The sequence below is a fragment of the Rhinopithecus roxellana genome, chromosome 6 (genome assembly GCF_007565055.1).
Source record: "Rhinopithecus roxellana isolate Shanxi Qingling chromosome 6, ASM756505v1, whole genome shotgun sequence".
Taxonomy (NCBI): Eukaryota; Metazoa; Chordata; class Mammalia; order Primates; family Cercopithecidae; genus Rhinopithecus; species Rhinopithecus roxellana.
In genome coordinates, this window is record NC_044554.1 from 111,618,936 (window position 1) to 111,642,325 (window position 23,390).

Below are 23,390 nucleotides of genomic sequence, written 5' to 3' on the forward strand. Positions count from 1 at the left end.
AATATAAATTTAAGGCAATGGGTTTAATATTGTTAATAATAATAGCTATCACAAACCATAAACATATTTATAATTTATATGCATGAAAATAGAGTCTCTGCTGTAAAAATATTGAAAATTAAGATAACACAGCTTTCAGCCTGAAAATGAAAACTTTCTGCATAGCTACACTCTCTAAGTAAGACATATTTGGCCAATGGCTTAAAATAAATGAATGGCAATTCTTTATTCAGACGTACCATTATTCTCTACTGCATGTAGCATATCCAAAAGATGCATTTGTTTCCAAAAATTGTACCATCAATGTGATAAGAAGGGAAGTTATGAGGAAGGGTAAATAGGAGGACAAAGAAGCCAAGAATTGGGTTTGAAAGTAATGTACATGTCCCAAAGGCCTCTACGATGAGCTATGCATCCTCCCTTTCTTATCATATTCAATGGTACAATTTTTGGAAAGATACGAGGGAATTGCAGTTGGCTACACTATGTTTATTATCTAGAAGATGAAAGTAACCACCTAGTCAGGTAATGCAAATTTCTCCCCAGCACCAAGATAAAGAGATGTTTACTCATTAATGAGACACTGTGGCAACGGAAGGAAAGCCAAGCTCTGTGACGCCATTCACCCGGTTTCCTAAGACTGTCTTCTTTATTGAGCTCCTCAATGTAGACAAATGGGGTAACCCAAAAGGCAATTTGGTGGTAGCAATTCTTTGGGGGAAAAAAGCTGAGAATGTTGCAATCCAGGTAAACCTCTCTGATGATGGCTCTAATGATTACAGCTGTCAATTAACTGCTACTCCCCAGTTTCTGTTGCAATGGCAGAGAATATGAAAGTCCTAAGGACAAAAGGAGCAAACCATCCTTGGGAAGTTCCACGTGGAAGGTGAGAGCCTGAGCCTGTGGGGCCTGACTCCAGGCTCCCAGAGTCAACATGTGGCTCTATTTGGACTTGAGAAAAACAAGGGAAAAGAAAGATGAGGAGGCACATAAGTTGTTTTAAAACCAGGATGTAGTTATAACAAATACAGCTGGAAAAGAGGAAATGAGATTTTAAAAATACAAGAAAGCAAAAAAGAGCCTCTGTTCCCGTTAATACCTCCTACTATGCTACCAAACGTCAGAGATTGCAAATGGCTGTAATTATGTGGCCACCTCTATGGACTGGCCTGTTAGCAGCAAAGTCAGGTCTGATGGCAGGTTCCACTCTGACATCTCAGCTCCGCTGTTAGCAGCAAAGTCAGGTCTGATGGCAGGTTCCACTCCGACACCTCAGCTCCACTGTTAGCCGCAAAGTCAGGTCCGATGGCAGGTTCCATTCCGACATCTCAGCTCCACATTTTAGGGTTATTCACCTGTCACCTTGAACAACACCTACTGCGGTTATTTATTAACTGTCGCCTTCACATCACCCAGAGTGGGCTGATGTTACTGAACAGCCTCAGCCAACTCTCATCTAAACTCTGTGTTTGGTTTCCTAGTTTTTGTTTTGTTTTATTTGGTTTTAGGCATCACACCTAAATAGTGCCGACACATTTTTCTCCTAGTAGGCAGATTATTTTTTCCTTCTAAATGTAATCAAAAATACAAACTCAGGCTGTGCTTGCGCTTGCCAAGAAAAGAACAAGCTAGACTTGGTGGCCTTCATAGTATTTTTTTTTAATTTTAGGTTTCTCCAATTATCTCAATAAAAGTCCATTTTAATATATTGAAATATCTGAAATATATTTATAAAAAGTGTGCATTAAGTAATTTAGAACTAAACAACGAATCAGTAACATATAATACTATTTAAAGCAAATATCTTCAAGGGTCAGTTTCCTTAATGCAAAAAAAGTCATGCAAATCAATATGTGAGAAAAGAAATAGACCAACAGGGAAAAACAGACAAATATTATGAGCAGACAGTTTACAGGAAAGATGATATATAAGAAGATGCATATATCTTAAAATATATTAGTTCAATAATATTCTATCTTAAATGTTTTATTTCTACTTAAAACATATATATGTATACTTGCTAACTGATCTTTTGACATAGTATTTCATGTTTTCTTTATTATATAACTCTACCCATCACGTATTGCCTTTTATTTCCAATTTTGATTTCATCAAAGCAGAGCAAAATGTAAAAACCTTGTAAGTGCTGACAATGATGGTTTCCAGCTTTATCCATGTCCCTGCAAAGGACATGAACTCATCCTTTTTTATGGCTGCATAGTATTCCATGGTGTACATGTACCACATTTTCTTTATCCAGTCTATCATTGATGGGCATTGGGTTTGGTTCCAAGTCTGCTATTGTGAACATGTATCCCAGAACTTAAAATATAGTGAAAACAACAACAACAACAACAAAATCCTTCTAAGTGCAAAATCTCTCTAGATTTGTCCTTTTTTCTCCTCAGTCTTTTTTGTTTTTAACAGCTTTGCTGAGATATAATTTTCTTTTTTTTTTTTTTTGAGACGGAGTCTCGCTCTGTCGTCCAGGCTGAAGTGCAGTGGCCGGATCTCAGCTCACTGCAAGCTCCGCCTGCCGGGTTCACGCCATTCTCCTGCCTCAGCCTCCCGAGTAGCTGGGACTACAGGCGCCCGCCACCTCGCCCAGCTAGTTTTTTGTATTTTTAGTAGAGACGGGGTTTCACCATGTTAGCCAGGATGGTCTCGATCTCCTGACCTCGTGATCCGCCCGTCTCGGCCTCCCAAAGTGTGGGATTACAGACTTGAGCCACCGCGCCCGGCCATAATTTTCATAGCATAAAGTTCACTCATTCAAAATGTATAATCATCCATTTGGATAAGACTCCCATCTCTAAAGAAATTTAAATGAAAAAATAAAATAAATACAATGTGGAATTCAATGATTTTTTTGGTATGCTTCAGAGTTGTACACCCGTCGACTGAATTTAATTTTAGAACATTTTTGTCACTCCAGAAAGAAACCTTATATATATTAGCAGTCACTCCCCACACCCCTTCCTCCTGCTCCCGAGACCAAGCAGCTGCCGCTTCCTGTCTGGGTAGATTTTCATTTCCCTAGTCTGCACGTTTCAAATAAAAGGAATCATGAACTATGTGGTCTTTCGTGATTGGCTTCTTTCACTTAGGATGACGTGTTTTCAAAGCTCATCCGTGTTGTGGCATGTGTCAGTACTTTATTCCCTTTAGAGGTTGAATCATCTTCCACTGTATGGATGTACCATGTTTTGTCTATCCGTTCATCAGTCAATGGACATTTGAGCTACTTACCCTTTTTGCCTATTGTAAATAATGCTGCTATAAACATCTGTGGGTGTGCAAGTGTTTATCTGGATGTGTGTTTTCATTTCTCTTGGGTATATACTCAGGATTGAAATTGCTAAGTCAAATGGTAACTCCGTGTCTGACATTTTGAGGAACTGCTGGACGGTTTTCCACAGCAGCTGTACCATTTTAACAGTCCTACCAGTAATGTTTGGGTTCGAATATCTCCACAGTCTTTGCATCACTTATTATTATCTGACTTTTTTATTAGAGCAATTTTAGTGGTTGTGAAATGGCAACTTATTGTGGCTTTGAGTTGATACTCCCTTGTAGAAAAACAAGAGTCAAACTTATGTTTTAAAAATTATATGCTTGGGTCTGGGCACAGTGGCTCATGCTTCTAATCCCACCACTTTGAGAGGCTGAGGCAGGTGGATCAACTGAGGTCAGGAGTTCAAGACCAGACTGGCCAACATGGAGAAACCCCATCTGTACTAAAAATACAAAAAATTAGCTGGGCGTGGTGGTAGTCGCCTGTAATCCCAGCTACTCAGGAGGCTGAGGCAGGGAGAATTGCTTGAACCCAGGAGGCAGAAGTTGCAGTGAGCCAAGATCACACCATTACACTCCAGCCTGGGCAACAGAGCAAGACTCCATCTCAAAAAAAAAAGAATACACACACACACACACACACACACACACACGTGCTTGGGGCACTTTTAACAGGGAAAATATAATGTATGTGTTATGTCTGCTTCAGCCACAGATACGTGATGAGGCTTACAACTCTAAACATGCAGGCTTTACTCTTCTTGATTACTGAGAGGGATGGCAGTTTATCAACAGTTATTCAAGTTTTTGCTCCTTTCTGTCAATTGAAATCTCAGGATCAGTGAAAAGAGCCCAGGGAGAAGACAAAAGATCTGTGTGTCCCCAGCCCTGTCCCCAAACTGTCTGTAAGACCTTTCAGCCTCTGAAACTCATCAGCAGTAGCAGATAACTTGTCTCTGATATTTGACAGTGGTGATGTGAAGGTAAAGCGAACTGATTAATATGAATCAACTATGAAAAACTTAAAGCGATCTACCAGTGTCTTACATGTAGTAAATGTATTTTGCACACACACACATCTATTATATACACAGGACTGAAAGAATAAAGAGAAGCCTTTTCTTGTGTAGGAAAATGGCAGGGACAACAGCGATAGCAGTGTTTTCTGGCAAAATGTTAGAGAATAAGATGGAGTACACAGAAAAATAAGGTGACTCATTCAAAACAACAGCCACAGATATTTTTTGTTGATATTGTTAGGTTTGGGATTTATTTTTTAGATTTTAATGAAGATGGTAGGTTCACTGATAACCTTCGTGGCAGGAGACCATAATCTTGGCTTTCAGGGTGTGAATAAAAGGGGGTTTAGTTTCTTTCCCCTTTTTGTAATATAGTTGTCAACTAATAACTACAGCTTGGGGTTTTAGCTACAGTCCAAATGACATTTTAATGAACAAAATTTGGCCATAATTAAATTACATATAAAAACATATCACAACTCCCTCTTATTTAACTTTTACTTCTTTGCCAATATATAAAGTGGTCAATAAGACTTCTATTCGAACATAGTGTATTTTAGATGCTGTGTTTAGAGAGTCATTACTCCATGGTTCGGTATGAACCTTCTTTTTGCCACAGTTTGTACCTTTTCATCACTGTGACTTCATCAGGAATAGGAATTTCATCCCTGCAGCAAAGACCACTGTGAATATGGATGCAGGGTGACAAAGTCATTCTCACAATTTTTATGCTTTCTGAATTTCTCTTGCAAATATCCACATTAATGGTGCTAATATTCTTCCAGCCTTCAAAACTCATGCTGTTTTATTTCTCACACTTGCCCCTTTATTCTCTTTTTAATGGATCCACAATCATTCCATCTATAATGTTTTGCCTTAAAACAGCAGTTTTTTTTTTTCCAAGTGTCTTCAAGAACCATTTGTATTAGCATCAACTGGGTGCATGTACAGAATGCAAATTCATAGGCCTGAAGCTAAGCTGGATCAGGGTGTGGCCTGGAAATCTGTATTTTCATAAGCATCCAGGTACTTCACATGTGCACTTATATCTTGTACATACTGCTATGGAAGGTGCTTTGCTCTAATTAATCAAACAAGTATGTAATACTAAGTAATACTATGGGCCATGGCAGTAAGAACTGGCTCATTTAAATACTGTTACCAGGACAAGTATTAAATATGTAATTTTTAGTAAATATGCCACTGGTTGCCAGATGAATTCTCACTGATGTAGCAATTTTCACATTTATGTATATTTATAATTTTAAAATGATAGATAACATATACTGAATGCTTACAATTAGCCACGCCCTGTTCTTCATAAAGTAATCCATGTGTATTAGTATTTTACATTTACTCATGTATACAGCATGATGAGCCACAAGGTGCTATCATTATTATCATTATCATCTTAGATGGGGAAACTGAGGCGTGGGGGAGCCTCACAGCACTACTACATGGCAGAGCCATGATTCCGCAGTAAATAATCCAGTACCAAAGCTCTGGTCCTCAGCAATTTAACAAATAGAGAGACCTATACTGTCTATTTGTAAAGAAAGTGTAGGTCTTTAAATGCTGTTTTGAACAGACTTCTATATACCTATGTATAGAGTAACCAGCTACAATTGAACTTTTATGGTACCTTCTCAGACTCCACAGCTAGATGGCTGTCTTTAGTCCATTTTGCACTGCTACAAAGAAATACCTGAAGCTGGGCAATTTATGAGGAAAAGAGGTTTATTGGGCTCACAGTGCCCAGGCTGTACAAGCAGCATGGAGCCATCATCTGCTTCTGGTGAGGCCTCAGGCTGCTTCCACTCACAGTGAAAGGTGGAGGGAAGCTGGTGTGTGCCAATTACGTGGTGAGGAAGAACACAAAACAGAGGGGGAGGTGCCAGGCTCTTTTTAACAACCGGCTCCCATGGGAATCATGTGTGAGAACTCACTCACGGCCCCCCACCAAGGAGGGCATTAATCTTTTCACCAGGGATCTGCCCTCATGACACAAACACCTCCCATTAAGCCCCACCTGCAACACTGGGGATCAAATTGCAACATAAGATTTGGAGGGGGCCAAACAAACCAAATGGTAGCAATGTCTGTGGCATTTAAACAATATATTCATCCATTTAAAACTATATTTGAGGCCTTCCTAATTTAAAATGAATGAAAATAGACAATAATCCTACCCTTATAATGCCTAAAATCTAGTTGCAGAGATTTTTAAAAATTCTAACTGTTCCATAAATAAACATAACTTTGCAACTTTGGCAAATAATACAAAATAGAATTACACAGAATTGTGAGACTTTTAAAAGATAGTTTATCCTCGACAGGAAAGTCTGGAGGGCCTTCCTTGTGAACAGATGAATGGATGAACCGGCATTAACTTGGTAAAGCAGGGACCAGTGATGGGGAGCACTGCCCTCGGAAATAGAAGACTGCTGTTACAGAACAAATCCGCTATGGAGAACATCCAGAAAAGGTCAAAGGCCCTCGGAAATGGAAGACTGCTGTTACAGAACAAATCCGCTATGGAGAACATCCAGAAAAGGTCAAAGGCCCTCGGAAATGGAAGACTGCTGTTACAGAACAAATCCGCTATGGAGAACATCCAGAAAAGGTCAAAGGCCCTCGGAAATGGAAGACTGCTGTTATAGAACAAATCCACTATCGAGAACATCCAGAAAAGGTCAAAGGCACTGCTGAACTACCAAGGAAATGAAGACTTCTGTCCTCATGTCCAAAAGATGGAAGAACAGAGAGGTAGAGAAATATAGGAGTGACATTCACTCATTTGCACAAGGCAGCTGACAGGTTCTGGATCTCTATAGACTCGGGGTCTAAAAGTAGAAGTCCTGAGAAATACACTAGAATTTGAATTGGAATCCCCAAAGACTACATACTAGAAGAAAAGAATTAAAGATGGATTACTCCTCAGGACGAAAGCCCAGACTGTAAATTGTTAACTCTTGTCTAAATTAAGACTATTTGCCTTCTTCCTAACTACCTGCCAGAAGCAAAAGTGAATCCACTCTGAAGGGAGACAAAGCATCTAGAGCCTCAAATGATCTTCACACCTAGTATTGAAAATATGAAGTATTGAGCCAAAAATTATCAAGAAAGATAAAAATAACCGAACAAAGAGCAACAGCAACACGCAAATACACAAATACACACACACACCCCAGAATAACAGAAGAACCAGAAAGAAGTTATTAGATATGGACTTTAGCAAGTTTGTAAAACTAAATCATAAAATGTAGACTTATTATTTATTTATTTATTTTTGAGAGGGAGTCTTGCTCTGTGGCCCAGGCTGGAGTGCAGTGGCGTGATCTCAGCTCACTGTAACCTCCACCTCTCAGGTTCAAGTGATTCTCCTGCCTCAGCCCCCTGAGTAGCTGGGATTACAGGTGTGTGCCACCATGCCCAGCTAATTTTCGTATTTTTAGCAAAGACAGAATGTCACTGTGTTGGCCAGGCTTTTCTCAAACTGCTGACCTCAAGTGATCCACCTGCCTAGGTCTCCCAGAGTGCTGGGATTACAGGTGTGAGCCACCATGCCCAGCCCAAAATGTAGAATTATTTCATGAACTGGAAACCATTAAAAATCAAATGGGCATATTAGAATGGAAACAAAATAAGATATGAAATTAAGAACTCGATAGATTTAACAACCAATTAACGCAGCTGAAGAGAAGAAAAGGGAGCAAACAAAAAAATTCAGTATCTGGTTACAAGTAGAAAAATGTAGAAAACAGTGTAACACGCATAATAGATGTTGGAAACCTCTAGTATAGGTGTAATTGAAGTTGCAGAAGAAAAAGAGGGAGAGAATAGAAAGGAAACTATTACAGATGAGATCATTTCAAAAGTAACAGAAAAATCCAACAGATTTAAGTTGCGCTATGAACTTCAGACAGATTACAACAAACAGACAAAAGGTACCTAAGGATATCACAATAAAATTTCTGAAAACTGAAGACAAGAGGAAGTCTAAAAAGCAGGCAGAGACAAAATATATGTTATCTTTATGGGGAAATAATAATACTAGTAATGACTGTATAAGAGTGCAAATCAGAAGATGGAGACATGACATTGTCAAGTGCAGAATGAAAATAAATGCCAGCCTAGAACTCCATACACTCTAAAGTTCTCCTTCAAAACAAAGGTAAAATATAAGGACATTTTTTGAAAAACAAAAACCTAGGAAATTTGTCAAACTTCCAGTGAAGGAATGACTGAGAGAATTCTTCATGCAAAAAAAAAATAATCACAGATGAAAATAGATAACTTAGAAAGAGAAGAATGTAAATGATAAATATGTGACTAAGTCCAAGGGAATACTGATTGTATAAAACAATGATTAGAAAAAAATACCTATATAAATCATGATAAATAATAGCACGAAAGACGGGATTTTGTTAAATAGTATTTGATTACTCAAAGTTCCTTACTACCTGAAGAATTGTAGATACTGTAACTGTCAAATAATTTAAATTAATATGATTATCAATATAAGATTCTAAGAATATATTTTGAATGTATGGGGTAAACATTGAAAGAATAATAATAATTGTTTAATAACAGGCTAATTTGAAGAAGATTTATCAATAAACATAATTAATCCAAAAGAGGAAAAATGGGACAAACAAAATTAGTAAGATTGATTGGAATGCCAATGTGTCAGTGATTGCATTAATGCAAACGGATTGAATACTCAGATTAAAAGGCAAATTTGTCAGACTGAATTAGCAAATAAAGAGAGGCAGCTCACAAAAAAAGCTGCCTAAAATATGAGGACATACACACACACAAAAAATACCCTGAAAAAAAGAGAGTTAGTTAAATACATGCAAGCAGTAGGCAAAATAAAATCGGCATATATGATTTTGCAAATGACACTGAAAGGCAAGAAATGACACATTTCTAAACACAAACAGTGTCATTGCATTAGGATTAAAGGGTCTATCTGACAAGAATTTATAATCTTAGACTGGTAGGCACCTAATAATATAGCTTCAAAATATATAAAGCAAAAATTGACAGAATTAAGAGGGAAAATAGACAAATCTACAGTCTTAGATTTTACCATACCTGAGTAACTGAAAGAACATCCAAGAAAAAAAATCAATAAGGATGTAGTAGATTTGAAAATCCCAATGAACTAACTTGATCTAGTTGAAAAATACAGAAAGCCTACATCTGCCATTTTAGAATATACATCATATTCTATCCAATATGTAATTCATTGCCTGAATTGACCATATGTTTGGAAACAAATCACACACACACACACACAGTATCACCAAATATAGTGATTGAAATTCTGAGTACTTTTTCTCTAACTACAATGAGATAAAGCTAAAAGTTAATATTAAAAATATACCTCAAACATCCTTAAATGTTTGTAAATTACTTCTAAACAACTTATTGGCCAAAAATAAAAATTATAAAGGAAATTAAATGTGCCAGTTTTATAACCTAACATCTCAATAATTTACCCAATAGAACAGCAAATAACACACAGTCATACATTGTTTAATGACAGGATACTTTATGAACGCAACATTCAGTGATGTCAGTCATTGTATAAACATCAAGGAGTGTACTTACATGAACCTAGAGGGTACAGCTTCCTACACGCTTAGCCTGTATGGCATAGTTCCTATACTACCAACCTGTACAGCATGTTGCTGGACTGAATACATAATTTTACTGTACCTTTTCTATGTTTAGCTATACCATGGTAAGTATGTATATATCTAAACATAGAAAAGGTACAGTAAAATTATGGCATAAAAAATAAAAAAGGTTACATCTGTGTAGGGAACTTACCGTAAATGGAGCTTCTAAGACTGGGAGTTGCTCTGAGTGAGTCTGGAAGTGAATGGTGAGTGAATGTGAAAGCCTAGGCCATTACTGTACACTACAGTAGACTTTACCAACACTTTACACTTAGGCTATACTAAATTTGTAAAAAGAAAAATACTTTTCTTTCTTCAATAATAAGTTAATGTTAGCCTACTGTAACTTTTTTACTTTGTAACATTTTTATTTTTTAAAAAAATTATTTGATTCTTTTGTAATCACAGCTTAAGACACAAATAGTACAATTGTACAGATATTTTCTTTATATTCTTATTCTACATGCTTTTATCTACAAATTTTCTTTCATTTTTTACTTTTTAAACTTTTATTAAAAATTAAGACACAAACACAATTTTGTGTTTATTATTATCAAACATTGTGTACCGTACATAGTTGTATTGCTATACTTTTAAACAAGTGGCAGTGCAATAGGTTTGTTTATACTAGTATCACCAAAAACTCATGAGAACTGCCTTGTGCTATGGTGTTAGGACAATGATGATGTAACTACTAGGAATAGGAATTTTTCAGCTTCATTATAATCTTCTGGGACTACTGTGGTATATATGGTCTGTCATATGCTGACTGAAATGTTGTTATGTCATGCATGATTACATAAAGAAAATAGGAAAAAATAGTACATATGACCGATCTTATTAATTAAATAGATAAAAAGTGCATGACACAACTCAAAAAGCAAAAAGTTGTTTTTCAAGCAAATAATTAAATACATAAACACCAGGGAAGGTTGAATTTTTAAACAATCAAGTATTACCCTATTCCAAATGAAAAAGAACATCATTTTAATGGAAGCCAAAAAGAAGTAGTATTTGCAATGCTTATTAACTGACAAAGAACTCATATCCTGGATATATTAGAAGGTTTGACAAATCAATAAAGACATTACAAATCCTGGACACTACAAATGACAAATGGGCAAAAACGTTAACAGGCACTTCACTGAAAGAAAGTATCCAAACTATTAAGAAACACATATAAGCTTTCCTTTTCACTGTCATTAGTTTTCAAGGCAATGCAAGATACCCGTGTACTCTCATCAGAAATGTTACTCAAAAGTGAAATAAAACAAAATATAACCTGACAATATCAAATGTGAAGAAGAATGTGAAGCAACAGGTCACTCACATCCTACTTGTTTGGGAGTAATTTTGTGTAGTCTCTGTTTATCAGTAAGGCTACACAAGGCTGAATATCCACATTCTAATAAATCAGCTAAGGCTAAACATACACCTTCTAATAAATCTATCAAATTTCTAGATATATAGCCTTCAGAAATTCTTACATGTGTAAATCAAGACTATAATGAGAATGGTCATAACATCATTATTTATGTTACTGCCTAACCAAGCAAAAAAATCCAAATGGACTCAACAATAGCATGGATTGATTATGAAATGTTCATACCATGGAGTGCCATGCAGTGATGGAAGCTGACTACAGCTACATACAACGTCTCCGAGTCTCCCAAGGGAGCCTGAGTGAAAGAAACCATTCATATTTATTCCATTTATATGGAGTTCAAAACGCTCCCTAACTAACTAGTGTTAGAAGTCAGGATAATGATTTTCTCAGGGAAGAAATGGGACTGTAACCAGAAGAATGGACCAAGAAATCTTTTGAGACACCACTTATCTCCTATGTCTTCATCTGGTTGTGATTACATGGATGTATGCACTTTGACATAAGTTATTAAGTTGTAGACTTACGACTTAGGCACTTCTCTCTAAATGTTGTACTTCAACAAGATGTTTTGGTTTGTTTTTATATTGAAAGACAGAAGGAAGGGGAGAGTATTTAAGGTAAAGAAAATAGCATGAAAAAATCTCTGTGCAGGAATTAAGTGTGTACAAAGATTGAATAAAGCCATTTGAATGAAGTACAGAGGTGAAGAAATAAAGATAAAGAGAGGAGGAGGGGAGATGGAAAAAAGGAAGGTGGAAGGGAGAAAGAAAAGACAATGGAAAAAGGAAAAAAAGAAGCTGGAAAAATAAGTAATGGCGGCACCTCTCCAAGGTCCTGAAACTTGGATGCTTCCCTAACAGCAATGAACGCCAGAGAAGGGGGTTAGCTGTGGAGAGGGTGGTGACGTGATGAGATGTGTACTTCAGATATTTCCAGATGAATGCACTGGAGAAGGGAAAAAAAGTAGATGTGAGTGGATGAAGAACGAATTAACAGCAATTGTCCAGCAGAGAGAAGTGGGTCTGAGTTACCTGGGTCTGAGTGTTGGTTGTAGGGAAGCTGCAGGAATGTATAATTGTGTGGATGTTGGGGGTATAGGGAGAAGGAGCTATGCTTAAAATATGCTTAAAATACCAGCCCAAGCTTTTCTAACTCCAAAATACCTTTTATTTATTTGTTTGTTTATTTACTTATTTTGAGATGGAATCTCGCTGTGCCTCCCAGGCTGGAGTGCAGTGGTGCCATCTTGGCTCACTGCAACCTCTGCCTCCTGGGCTCAAGCAATTCTCCTGTCTCAGCCTCCTGAGTAGCTGGGACTACAGGCGCACACCACCACAGCCAGCTAATTTTTGTATTTTTAGTAGAGATGGGGTTTCACCACATTGGTCAGGCTGGTCTTGAACTCCAGACCTCAGGTGAACCACCCGCCTTGGCCTCAAAGTGCTGGGATTACAGGCATGAGTCAGTGCACCCGGTACAAAACACCTCTTAAAAAGTCATTTAACCACATGTTTCTCTTTTCTATAGCTCGTTGTAAACAATTCCTATATTTAATAGTGAAGTCCTTTTTGTATTCTAGTTTAATAATACTATTTCATGGGTTGTTTTAATAGGAATTTCCTAGTTGATATAGTTTTATTTATAACCTCATTGGAGGAAGAGTTTTATACATATTTTATAGGGATGGGTCCAAAAGTCCCTGCTATGTTGGTAGACACATAATAATTAAATTTTAAAAAGCTATGGCCTTCTAAATTTTTCCTTCTTTTGAAATAAATATACACAGATTTTTGACTTGTTTATCAACAACTGTGCTACCTTATAGGAAAATTAACAAGGTTCATTTATGAATGTGTCACAAAACTGCTTTTCTTGAACTGCTGATGTTCAAATATTATAATTTTATGCCATCTGTGATATGAGCATTTGTTACATATAAGTTTTATCATAAGCAAACTAAAATCCCTCCCTTTGTTTAAATGTGTTTTGTATGTCTATCACTTTCAGTTTATAAGTGTTTGACCATTGCTCTTCCATAAAAGACTCTACAAGAACTCTAAAATATAAAATGTGCTTCACTGATTCCGTAAAACAGATATGTAATTTCACATTGCTCAAAGATACTAGGAATCACATACACTTAACCGTTTATCTTTTCCAATACTCTGCTTAGTTACAACGTTTCTATACAAAGATATTCTCATGTATAAAAGAGCCCAACAATTGTTTCATACTTCTTACACTTCCTTAAGATAGTATTGAATACCAACAAAATACTGCTTGAGTCAAGAGGCCTTAATCGGTCTGTTAGAGTAGGAAACTGAAGAGTTAAAATAGTTGTAGTATTGGCCTACACCAACATGTGACGTGGGACATGACTGTGGATATGACATCGAGATTCCTTCCTCTGTTCCTCCTCTTGTAAATTGGGTCTGTAGCCGAACACACTTGTTAATGCTCAGAGACAAGTATGCAGTGAGAAAAGAGACACTGAGCTGGATCCCTGTGTATTTTGGTTCATACCTGAGATGAACCTGAAATACAGTCTATTACCTGAAACAGGAGACCAGTATGTTGTAATGAATTTAGTCTGAATTACCTCATTCCTGAGAGGTTCCTGTTAAATTGAGCAAGTACGAGATAGACGTGAACCGAAATCATTTCTTTGACTCTTAGTCTACTCTGGGAAAGTGAAACATTGCCAAAGATAACAGTCTTTTAATTAATTTTGGAGGTTTGTTTGTGTATACACTTGGAATTTCTTGGATACATGCTTCATTAATAGGCCAATGTGCCTGGGTTTAAAGAAGATATTTAGTTTTAAATTTAATATGTCAATTCTTGGTTGAAAGTATAGTGGAAGGGGCAGCAGCATAAATATCCTCTCATTCATTGCTTCATTTGTTCAAGAAACATGAATTAAACAATCTACCACTCATCAGTCACAGTGTGAAAGTAGCAGGACCCAAAGACGAACATGCAGGGGTATGCCTTCAAGTTGGGATGCAGAGGCAGCCATGCCAACAAGTAATATGTGTGATAAGTTGTTAGATGTGCAATTCTAGCTATGATTGATTTAATGGCCAACATAGCCCTTGTAATATAACATTAGCACTGAGGTGAGATTAAATTCTGTTTCCATCTCTTGGTTGCAAAGGGTCAGTGGGGAAACGGGTCATGTCTGAGCAGGGTTGACATTGGACTTAATAGTTTTGCATGGATGATCTATAAATGGCTCTTCTCTAATCCTTACTACCTACCCAAATGATATCCTTGTCATTCCAACCCAAAATTAGTTCAGGAGCTTCCTAGCTGCCTTGCCTGTCCTCCTGTCTCCTTGCTTTGGAGGGTGGATTTTATTTTAAAGTATGGATCACACTACATCAATGTCCACCTGGGGGCCTTGGCTGCAACATTGCCGTTTTTGTAGGACACGGTTCACATGGCTCTCACTGCTGATCTCCACATGTCCTTACCCTCATTTCCATCACCCAGCTCTGCTTCCAGGTGGTAGTGTACTGAACTACTCAGGCCATCCCTCTCTAGGCATTCATTTTCCCTGGCTCCAGGTCCTAATGGCTAAATTTGCATTGCTCCTATGAGATGTATTTCAGCTGTCATCACTTGCTTCAGCTTTCTTTCATATTTGCCTAAAGACCCCAGGAGCCCTGCCATCTGTACTCCTGTATCATATTTGTACAGTTATTTTTGTTGTTATCCATATTGTCATTTTGGGCGTCACCCACCAGACATTGTGAAATCCTCAAGGACAGGGACTGTTTTCTATAATAAAATCTATCACCTGTCATCAAGCTTGGCATACCATTAGTCTCTCAACATATTTCAAGTTAATTTGTCGAATTTCTGAATGGATAATTGAGAGAAGGTAAAACACTGGTTATATGCTTTCTCCAAACCATTATGATCATACCTGTGTATTTTGTAAAAGAAATGCTGACGCATCTCATACTTTTTCTAGTAGATATCTTCCTGAACATTTATGGGTAAATTAAATTGTATGAAATGAATAATGCCTTCAGTGAAATAGGACAGCTCACATTTTAAAGAACATCAGTAATGAACGAATCTGTGTAAAAGAATAGTTTTACTCTCTTTTCTTATGTCACCTTGACTGTTGCTTCTACAAATTGGGAATTTTACACGTTGAGTTTCCTTATGTTGAAGTTCTTCTAGGTAAAGATATTAATGTAGTTAAACTTCTAGTAATCAGTAACACGAAAAGAACGCTGATAAAGTGACGTGAGGAATCCGTTCCTGGGTTGTAAATATTTCCTGATGTCAAAGGTGTAACTGAACATTTTGCCAAAAGTCTCAACCTAAAGCCACTTTAATCAAAGCAGTTGCTAATGCCAACAGTACATAAATTGAGGATGGAGCAAAAGGATTGACACCAGCAATGGCTACATTGTGGTAGGTGTGGACAGAGCCTGCCAGAATTAAACAGATGCCAGGAGTAGTCAACACTAGGCAAAGGTAAATGGGATAGGTGCTGTGAAATATAGCACATCCCATGGGACTTAGGTGCTCCCAAACACGGCAGATTCTATGGGGCTTGGGTGCTGAAAACATGGCAGATTCTATGAGATTTAGGTGCTGTGAAACATCACAGATTCTATGGGATTTAGGTGCTGTGAAACATGGCAGATTCTATGGGGCTTAGGTGCTATGAAACGGGGCAGATTCTGTGTTCCCAAACCTAACAGAAACTGTGGTGAGAATCATAAGGTAAACATGCTACTCATGTGATCTGGGTGAAAAAAAACAAACAAACCAACAAAAACAGGAAATACAGCTACAAAACCTAGACAGAGAAGAGCCGAAACTGTTGATAGATATAGGACCACTTTTGCATCCCTGTTTGTGAATGCAATAGCACAAGAAAAAGTCATTCTGAGGATGGGATAGGAAATGAGCTTCTGATGGTGATGCTGTCTTCAAATGGTTCCTAACTGAATTTTCTCAGAAATTTTAATATCTAAGATTAATACAGAAATTGAGAACTATCCTATGTTAAGCACTTTTTCCTTACACTTGCTTTCCTTCTTTTTCTTTCTTTCTTTCTTTTTTTTTTTTTTTTTTTGAGACAGAGTTCTGCTCTTGTTGTCCAGCCTGGAGTGCAATAGCACGAACTCAGCTCACCGCAACCTCCGTCTCCTGGGTTCAAGCGATTCTGCCTCAGCCTCCTGAGTAGCTTGGATTACAGGTGTCCACCATCAAGCCCAGCTAATTTTTGTATTTTTAGTAGAGACAGGATTTCACCATGTTGGCCAGGCTGGTCTTGAACTCCTGACCTCAGGTGATCCACCCACCTCGGCCTCCCAAAGGGCTGGGATTACAGGCGTGAGCCACCACGCCTGGCCCGGTCTTTCTTACAGAGACCTCTTATCCTCATTCTTTTCCTCTCCAGTATTCCATATGGCAGTGGCTCAAGGCAGACAAACTGCAAAGAATGAACGGGCATTACCTGAATATTCAAGATTGCTTTGCTGTTTTATTCTGTGCAGTGTTTCCTCCTATGCCTGCTTTTCAGCCTTATCCTTTCTGCAGGGCTCTGGGTCAGAAGCTGGGCAGGAGGAGCAGAACACAGCACCTCTGACAAGTAGCAGGACTGAAAGCTGTTGGTTAAGTGTTAGGAGAAAATGTGTCTGCTAACAGGGTTATTTGTTTCTTAACATAAAGGTTTAATCCATATGATTCCACTTCCCATTTCCAGGGATAATTTGAAGGAAACTATAAAAAATAGAAGGTTAAAAAATATGTTTGTCAGCCAGGTGTGGTGGCTCACAGCTGTAATTCCAGCACTTTGGGGAGGCCGAGGTGGGTGGGTCACCTGAGGTCAGGAGTTTGAGACCAGTCTGACCAATATGGCAAAACCCCATCTCTACTAAAAATACAAAAATTAGCCCGGCATGGTGGCAGGCGCCTGTAGTCCCAGCTACTTAGGAGGCTGAGGCAGGAGAATCACTTGAACCCGGGAGGTGGAGGTCTCACCACTGCACTCCAGCCTGGCGACAGAGCGAGACTCCGTCTCAAAACAAATATATATATATATGTGTATATGTGTGTGTGTGTGTGTGTGTGTGTGTGTGTGTGTGTGTGTGTGTGTGTTTGTCTTCTTGATTTTTCCTGTCTCCTCCATCACATGGTGATGGGATGGGAAAAGGCAGGTTGTGGGGAGCAGTTTGGAGTCCGATGCTTGGTGGGAAAGAGAGGGAGGAAAATTCTAGATGAACAAATGCTCCTTCAAAGGAAGAAGGAAAAGAACCGTTTTAATCCTGCTTACAATCAGATTTAGATTGCTGATATTTTCTGTCCACACACAACTGGGTTTATCCTGACATTCAACAGTGTCAGTGACCTGTACTCTTAAGTGTTCCCTTCTAGAGAAAAGTTGTGATTGAGCAGCCTGCTGTTGTCTGAATTTTTGTCTCTCCCTTTTCCAGAATTCATATGTGAAACCTAACCTCAGGGTGATGGTGTTAGGGGGTGAGGACTTTGGGAGGTGATGAGGTGATGAGGGAGGAGCCATCACCCTGATAAAAGGAACTCCAGGGATGCGCCTTTCCTCACACCGTGTGATGCACGTGAGAAGGCGCCATCTGTGAACCAGAAATCAGATTCTCACCACACAAAGCGTCTGCTGGCACCTTGGTCTTGGGCTTCCAACCTTCCAACTGTAAGAAATAAATTCCTGTTGTTTATAACCCACCCATTGGACTGTATTTTGTTGTCGCAGCTAGAACACAGTAAGACAAATCCTAACAGAGAAGAGTGCTTCTAGAACCTGAAGTGCACCTACCACTTTCTAGCAAAGCCTGGTCCACATTACTTTAAAAGTGACTCTTGCAAGCATTCTGCTTTGGTTTACCTATTTCTTCCACTTACCTCTCTCAAGCCCAAATCATTAGTTTACACTTGTAACCAACTGCTCGTGCATATGTACTAACATGTTTTTGCATATAATATACATATATTAATACATAATGTATCATTCATGCTTGCAGGTGAGCATTGTGGGTAACTTACATGTAATTACTGTTGCAATTACTTAGAATCATCTGCTTCTTTGTGAGCTCGAAAGTGACCTCTTAATTCTTTTTTACAAACGGAGTTTTTGTGAATGTAAATAATGGAAAAGCTTTCCAAACCCCTCCCAGATTCTCGTTCCTGCCATGCCCCTCCCCTCAGGCTCTGGCACGCGCTTACACACACACACACACAAAGCCTGATGTGTCTATCAGCTCTCAATCTGGTTTTTGAAGTGGTCTGGGTGGGTCTGCATATAAATTTGACCAACCTCTGCACGCGCTCTTGGGAGCGCGCATCCATGTGTGGTCCAGGGAGGAAACCGCGGCTGTGAATGAATGATTGATGGGAACAGCGCCCAGGGGTAGCAAGAGGAGAAGGGAACCCAGGTCGCGGTCACTGGTCAACCCGCCTCTTGGGGTGGAGGTTAGGGAAATGGGCGCTGGTATTTGGCCCTGGCCAATGCTGGGGTTCCAGGGCTAGGGAGAGCCCTCAGCACCAGGCTGGGCTGTAGGAGGTCTTTGGGTCAGATCCCTACAGGCATACAAGAGGGAGCCAAAGAAACAAAGCTGCCGAGGGACGCGGCTGGGGCGGACGCCCGGAGGGAAGTGGAGCCCGGGAAGCCAGGTGTGCGGCGGGGAGAGCGGCCGTGCCACCCGCCCGGGGAGTCGGGCGCTGCCATTCAAGGCAAGCTCCTCTGCGCCCTGGAACTGCCGCGGCGGCGGATGCAGAGGCCAATCCGGAGTGCAACCATGGAGATGCGACGTGTGTCCCATAGTAACCTGTTACAACATTATTTATAAGCTGCCATCCGCAGCCTACCCCCACTTCCCCTCCGCTCCCTCGCCAGACTTGCCGGCGACGTGCATAGCAGCGTCTGGCTCTTCCCGGCCTCTCCCTTCTCTCGCGGGCGCAGCCGATCAATAGTTAACACCCGGCTGCGGGCGGCGGCTCCACCCGCGGCAATCACCGTAGTGCTTGTTTGTGGAAGCCGAGCGTGAGTGCGCCGCGCGCGCACCCAGTCCAGCGCGGAGTGGGCGTCTACCCGAGGAGGGGTGTCTGGGGAGGGGCTGTCCTCGTTACCCAAACAGTTTGGGCTCGCTTAACCTTGATGCAGCTCCTGGCTTCCCAGTCCAGCTCAGTTCAGACAGAATACCCAGCGCGCGCGCGCGCGCCCACGGACACACACACACAGACACACACACACGCCGCCCCTGGCGTCGCCGCCCGCCCGGGTCTCCGCCCTTAGGGACCAGAGCGGCGACCGCTGCACCCCGCACTGCCTGCTGGAGGAGCCCCCGGAGCCGGGACCGAGCCGCCGGCGTCCCCGAGTGCGCCCCCAGTGCGTGCCGCCGCGCTGTTGCTCGCAGTGTGCTGGCGCCGAGCTCGGTGGACACGCGCGCAGTCGAAGCTGCCTCCCGCCCTAGCTAGCTGGGCTCGCAGCCTCTTCCTCCCTCCCTGGCTCCTGGCTTTTTGTTTAAAGCAACACCCACCCTCCATCCAGGCTTTTTTTCTTTCTTTCTTTATTGGTAGCGGTCAAAAAGAGTTGATTGCTATTGGGATCCGCTGGGTAAAGAGAGGGGCAGGGGTGAGCGGAGGTGAGAAAACTGAAGACCTGGAAGATTTTTTTTTTCTTCAAAAACCCGTTTCCATCCAGTCTTCGGCCAGTCCAATCTACTTTAATCCTCACCAGGACAATGGATTAAGTTTCTCTTCCCTGGACCAGAAGTCGGGTTTGGACTTGGGGCAAAATGAAGGAAAAGGCCATGATCAAGACCGCTAAGATGCAGGGGAACGTGATGGTGAGTGTCGCGGGCAGGTTGCGCGCTGGGTCCGGGGGACCCGCCGTGAGGAGCGATGCTGGGGGAGGTCTGTCCTTCTGAGTCCCGAACCTCCCTGGAAGGACAGAGACCCCATGCCCGCGCGCGGCGGCGCTTCCCCCACTTCCCACCTGAGCCCACCCAGCGGCGCCGGGATGCGGAGGAGCAGGCATTTCTTTGCAAATTGCAACTTTGCGGCTCCGCGGCCCCTCTCCTTCGGGCATGTGGCTTTGTGTTTTGGGCGCGAGATTGAGCGTGGGAGGGGAGGAGGGGGCTGCGGGGAGCCCTCGCTGGCCGCGGGTCGGTCCAAGCCCCAAGCAGACCTCCAGGGCTCTTCTGGGGAAACGCGGGGAGAGGTGGTCACTTCGGCCAGGGAAGGGCCACTTGGCCCTGGGCGCCCGCGCCGGCCTCGGGGCTGTGAGTCCCCGGAGCTCGAGACCTGTTGGGTTTGCGGAGTCTTCGGTGCTCTCGGGGCAGGCGCCAGTCGCTCCGCTCCGCTCCAGCCGCCGCCGCCGCCAGGCGGGACCCTGCTGCCCGGGTTGGGGACGCTGTCTCCCCCAAAAGCTTGACTGTGCGGGAGGAGGTCAGGGGCACTTCGCCCCCCGGGAGGGCCGCGCGCCTGGAAACGCGGCTGGTCCGAGGAAGGCTCAGGGATGCTGGCCAGGGGGCAGCTCTGCAAGGATAACTTTCTAACCGAGGACCCGGCGATCCGCCTCCCCAGCGAGCCCACCCGCCTTGCTGCTCCCTGCTGACCCGCGCGGCCTGGGCGCGCCTGCTCTCGGGGTCACGTTAGCCCCGGGCACAGGGCCGAGGGGTCAGGGCGCTGGAGTCTCTGGCGAGGACGAGAGGGTTGCCATCTTGTTCTGTTGAAATTGTTTGTGTGACTGCGCGTGTTTATTTTAACCCATTAGGTCATGGTTTGAGAAGAATCCTTCCAGGGTCCCTTATTTTAAGTTGCTGGCTGGCACTTTTTTTTTTTTTTTTTTTTTTTTTTTTGTGGTGAGGGACAAACAAGGAGATGGGGATTGCCTTGCTACTTTTGAAGGTTCTGCAGATTTGCAGATGCTACTTTTGAGGGTTCCCTAAGAATTGCAGAAATTCTTTCAGGGGCAAGGTCCAGAGTTGTTTACAAAAGTGGGTTGGGTCCAAGTGATGGGGGTGGGAAGGCACCTTTGGGAGAACCCAGGTGGTGGTGCATTTTGAGATCCTGCTTTAAGCAAAATAGGCAATAAGTGAAAATTTTACATTAATTGAACACATACCCAGCTGGCTTAACCACACCCACGGCAGACACCTGTTGCCTGGCAGAGAGGAGCGCTGTGGGTTCAGGACTTGACTCTGGACGGAGGTGTGAGCCTCTCGGTTCAAGACACCTCCCTGGAAAGTAATCAACACCTCGCCGGAAAGTAATCGATGCCTCGCCAGAAAGTAATAGCCACATAGAGGGGCTTACTCTTCAGGACCCCTCCCCACTCCCGATATGACAAGCCTCCATCTAGGGACCGTTCTCAGTCCTCGGTCCGTGGGTTCTCTGACTGACCTAATAGCTTGTTTATGAAAATGCATCTGTTTTCCTCATTTTTCCCACTCTTTTTAGCCATTGTGTTGTTCAGCATAATTTCTTGCATAAACAGGATAGAAACATGTACGGAGTAATGCTTTTTAATTAAATGCCCACCCACATCCATCATTCCTAACTTATGTGATGCCATCATGTGCTAGGGAAATCTGTACATTTAGGGCTGAGGCTGAGGTTAAGGATTGAGGTTAATTATACTGATAAGGCAACATTATTGACTCATTACATCAATCTACTGCCAAATAAGTTTCTACTCATAACTTACATAGCATGGCATGAAAGAGCTAAATCTTCATATTACATCTTTATTAGAAACCTTATGTTCTTTGCCCTCCCCCTAACCCCTCTCTGCATTTTACTTTAGAAAATAAAGAATGAAATGATTGCTAGTTACATTTCTCACTTCTGTTCTGAATAAGGATATTCCGTGTGATACTCACTGCATCCCTTTCCCTGTGTCTAATGTTAACAAGTGTAATTGGAGCAAGGTGAACTGAACCTAGAGAATTCTACAGCAAACCATATTTTCAGAGTTATCTGTTGGCCCAAGAAAACAATAAGATGCGCACTTACTCAAACTTTAAATGTTCTTATCAACTCTTAAGCTGATAATTGTGGCTCCACAGCCTGCTGTGTAACTTATTTGAATTTTCATGTTCCAAGGAAATCCCTGTGGCTTCAGTTGAGTAATCATTTAGGACTTACCCATCCCTAATCTCTCAAGTTGCTTTGGAAGACTCTTGCTAATCACAGCCTCTCTTGGTTTAGATGATTGGCAAATTCTTTGCACTCACAACTTGATTGAAATTCAGGTGATATTTTACATTCAAGATGAGGACTGAATGATTTACTCCTATTACTGACAGCTGAGTTGCCACACATCTGATAGCTACAAAAAGTGGCAGAATATTTTATACTTTGCAGTAACACTGAATCCACATACACACAGAGAGCAGATCTCATTTCAGGGGACTCAAAGATCTCTGAGCTGTCTGGACTTGCATTTGAGGTTTGATATTTTAGAAAGAGAAAGACAGACACTTGGCACTGCCCAAATGGTCATGGAAATGTCAAATCCAGTTCCAGCCATGCCTGTAAATTATTTCCTAATCCAGCCCTGCTCACCGATATCCATATTGTGTGATTGTTCTGGACCTGCAGCCTGTTGTTTCACTAGGAGTCCTACAAGAACGGTGACAATAGCTTCCCGGCTCGTCCTTGCCATGCCACATTGCTTAGTTGAAAGTATGTTCTTATAAAATCTTTTAAAAAATGTTTTATTCCTCGCACATTGCTTTAGGAATTTATTTCTGAGTACAGCTAGAGGATTAGGAGAAGGCAGATGCACCGGCATACTCTCTGATCTTGTTTTGTTTTAGTAAATGGGTAAAAGAAATACCATAGGTGGAATCAGTTTAGAACTTTTTTTCTTTTTCTTTCTTTTTTTTTCTGAGACAGAGTCTCACTCTGTCACCCAGGCTGGAGTGCAGTGCAGCAGCGCCATCTCAGCTCACTGGAACCTCCCCCTCCTGGGTTCTAGCAATTCTCCTGCCT

The 23,390-nt window shown here is 41.3% G+C and overlaps 1 protein-coding gene across 5 annotated transcripts in view; it reads left to right on the forward strand.

Moving 5' to 3' along the window:
• The window catches only part of DPP6 (dipeptidyl peptidase like 6), a 1,166,688-nt gene that overhangs the window by 104,749 nt on the left and 1,038,549 nt on the right, over positions 1 to 23,390 (forward strand). Inside the window, exon 1 of one of the 5 annotated variants that reach the window (XM_030933148.1) lies at positions 19,839 to 20,239. The exons of the other annotated variants lie outside the window; for them this stretch is intronic. Within the exon in view, the coding sequence (XP_030789008.1) occupies positions 20,189 to 20,239 (51 nt within the window). The 5' untranslated portion in view covers positions 19,839 to 20,188. Of the gene's footprint in view, positions 1 to 19,838; positions 20,240 to 23,390 lie in introns of those variants that run through there. 5 annotated transcript variants of the gene reach the window in all.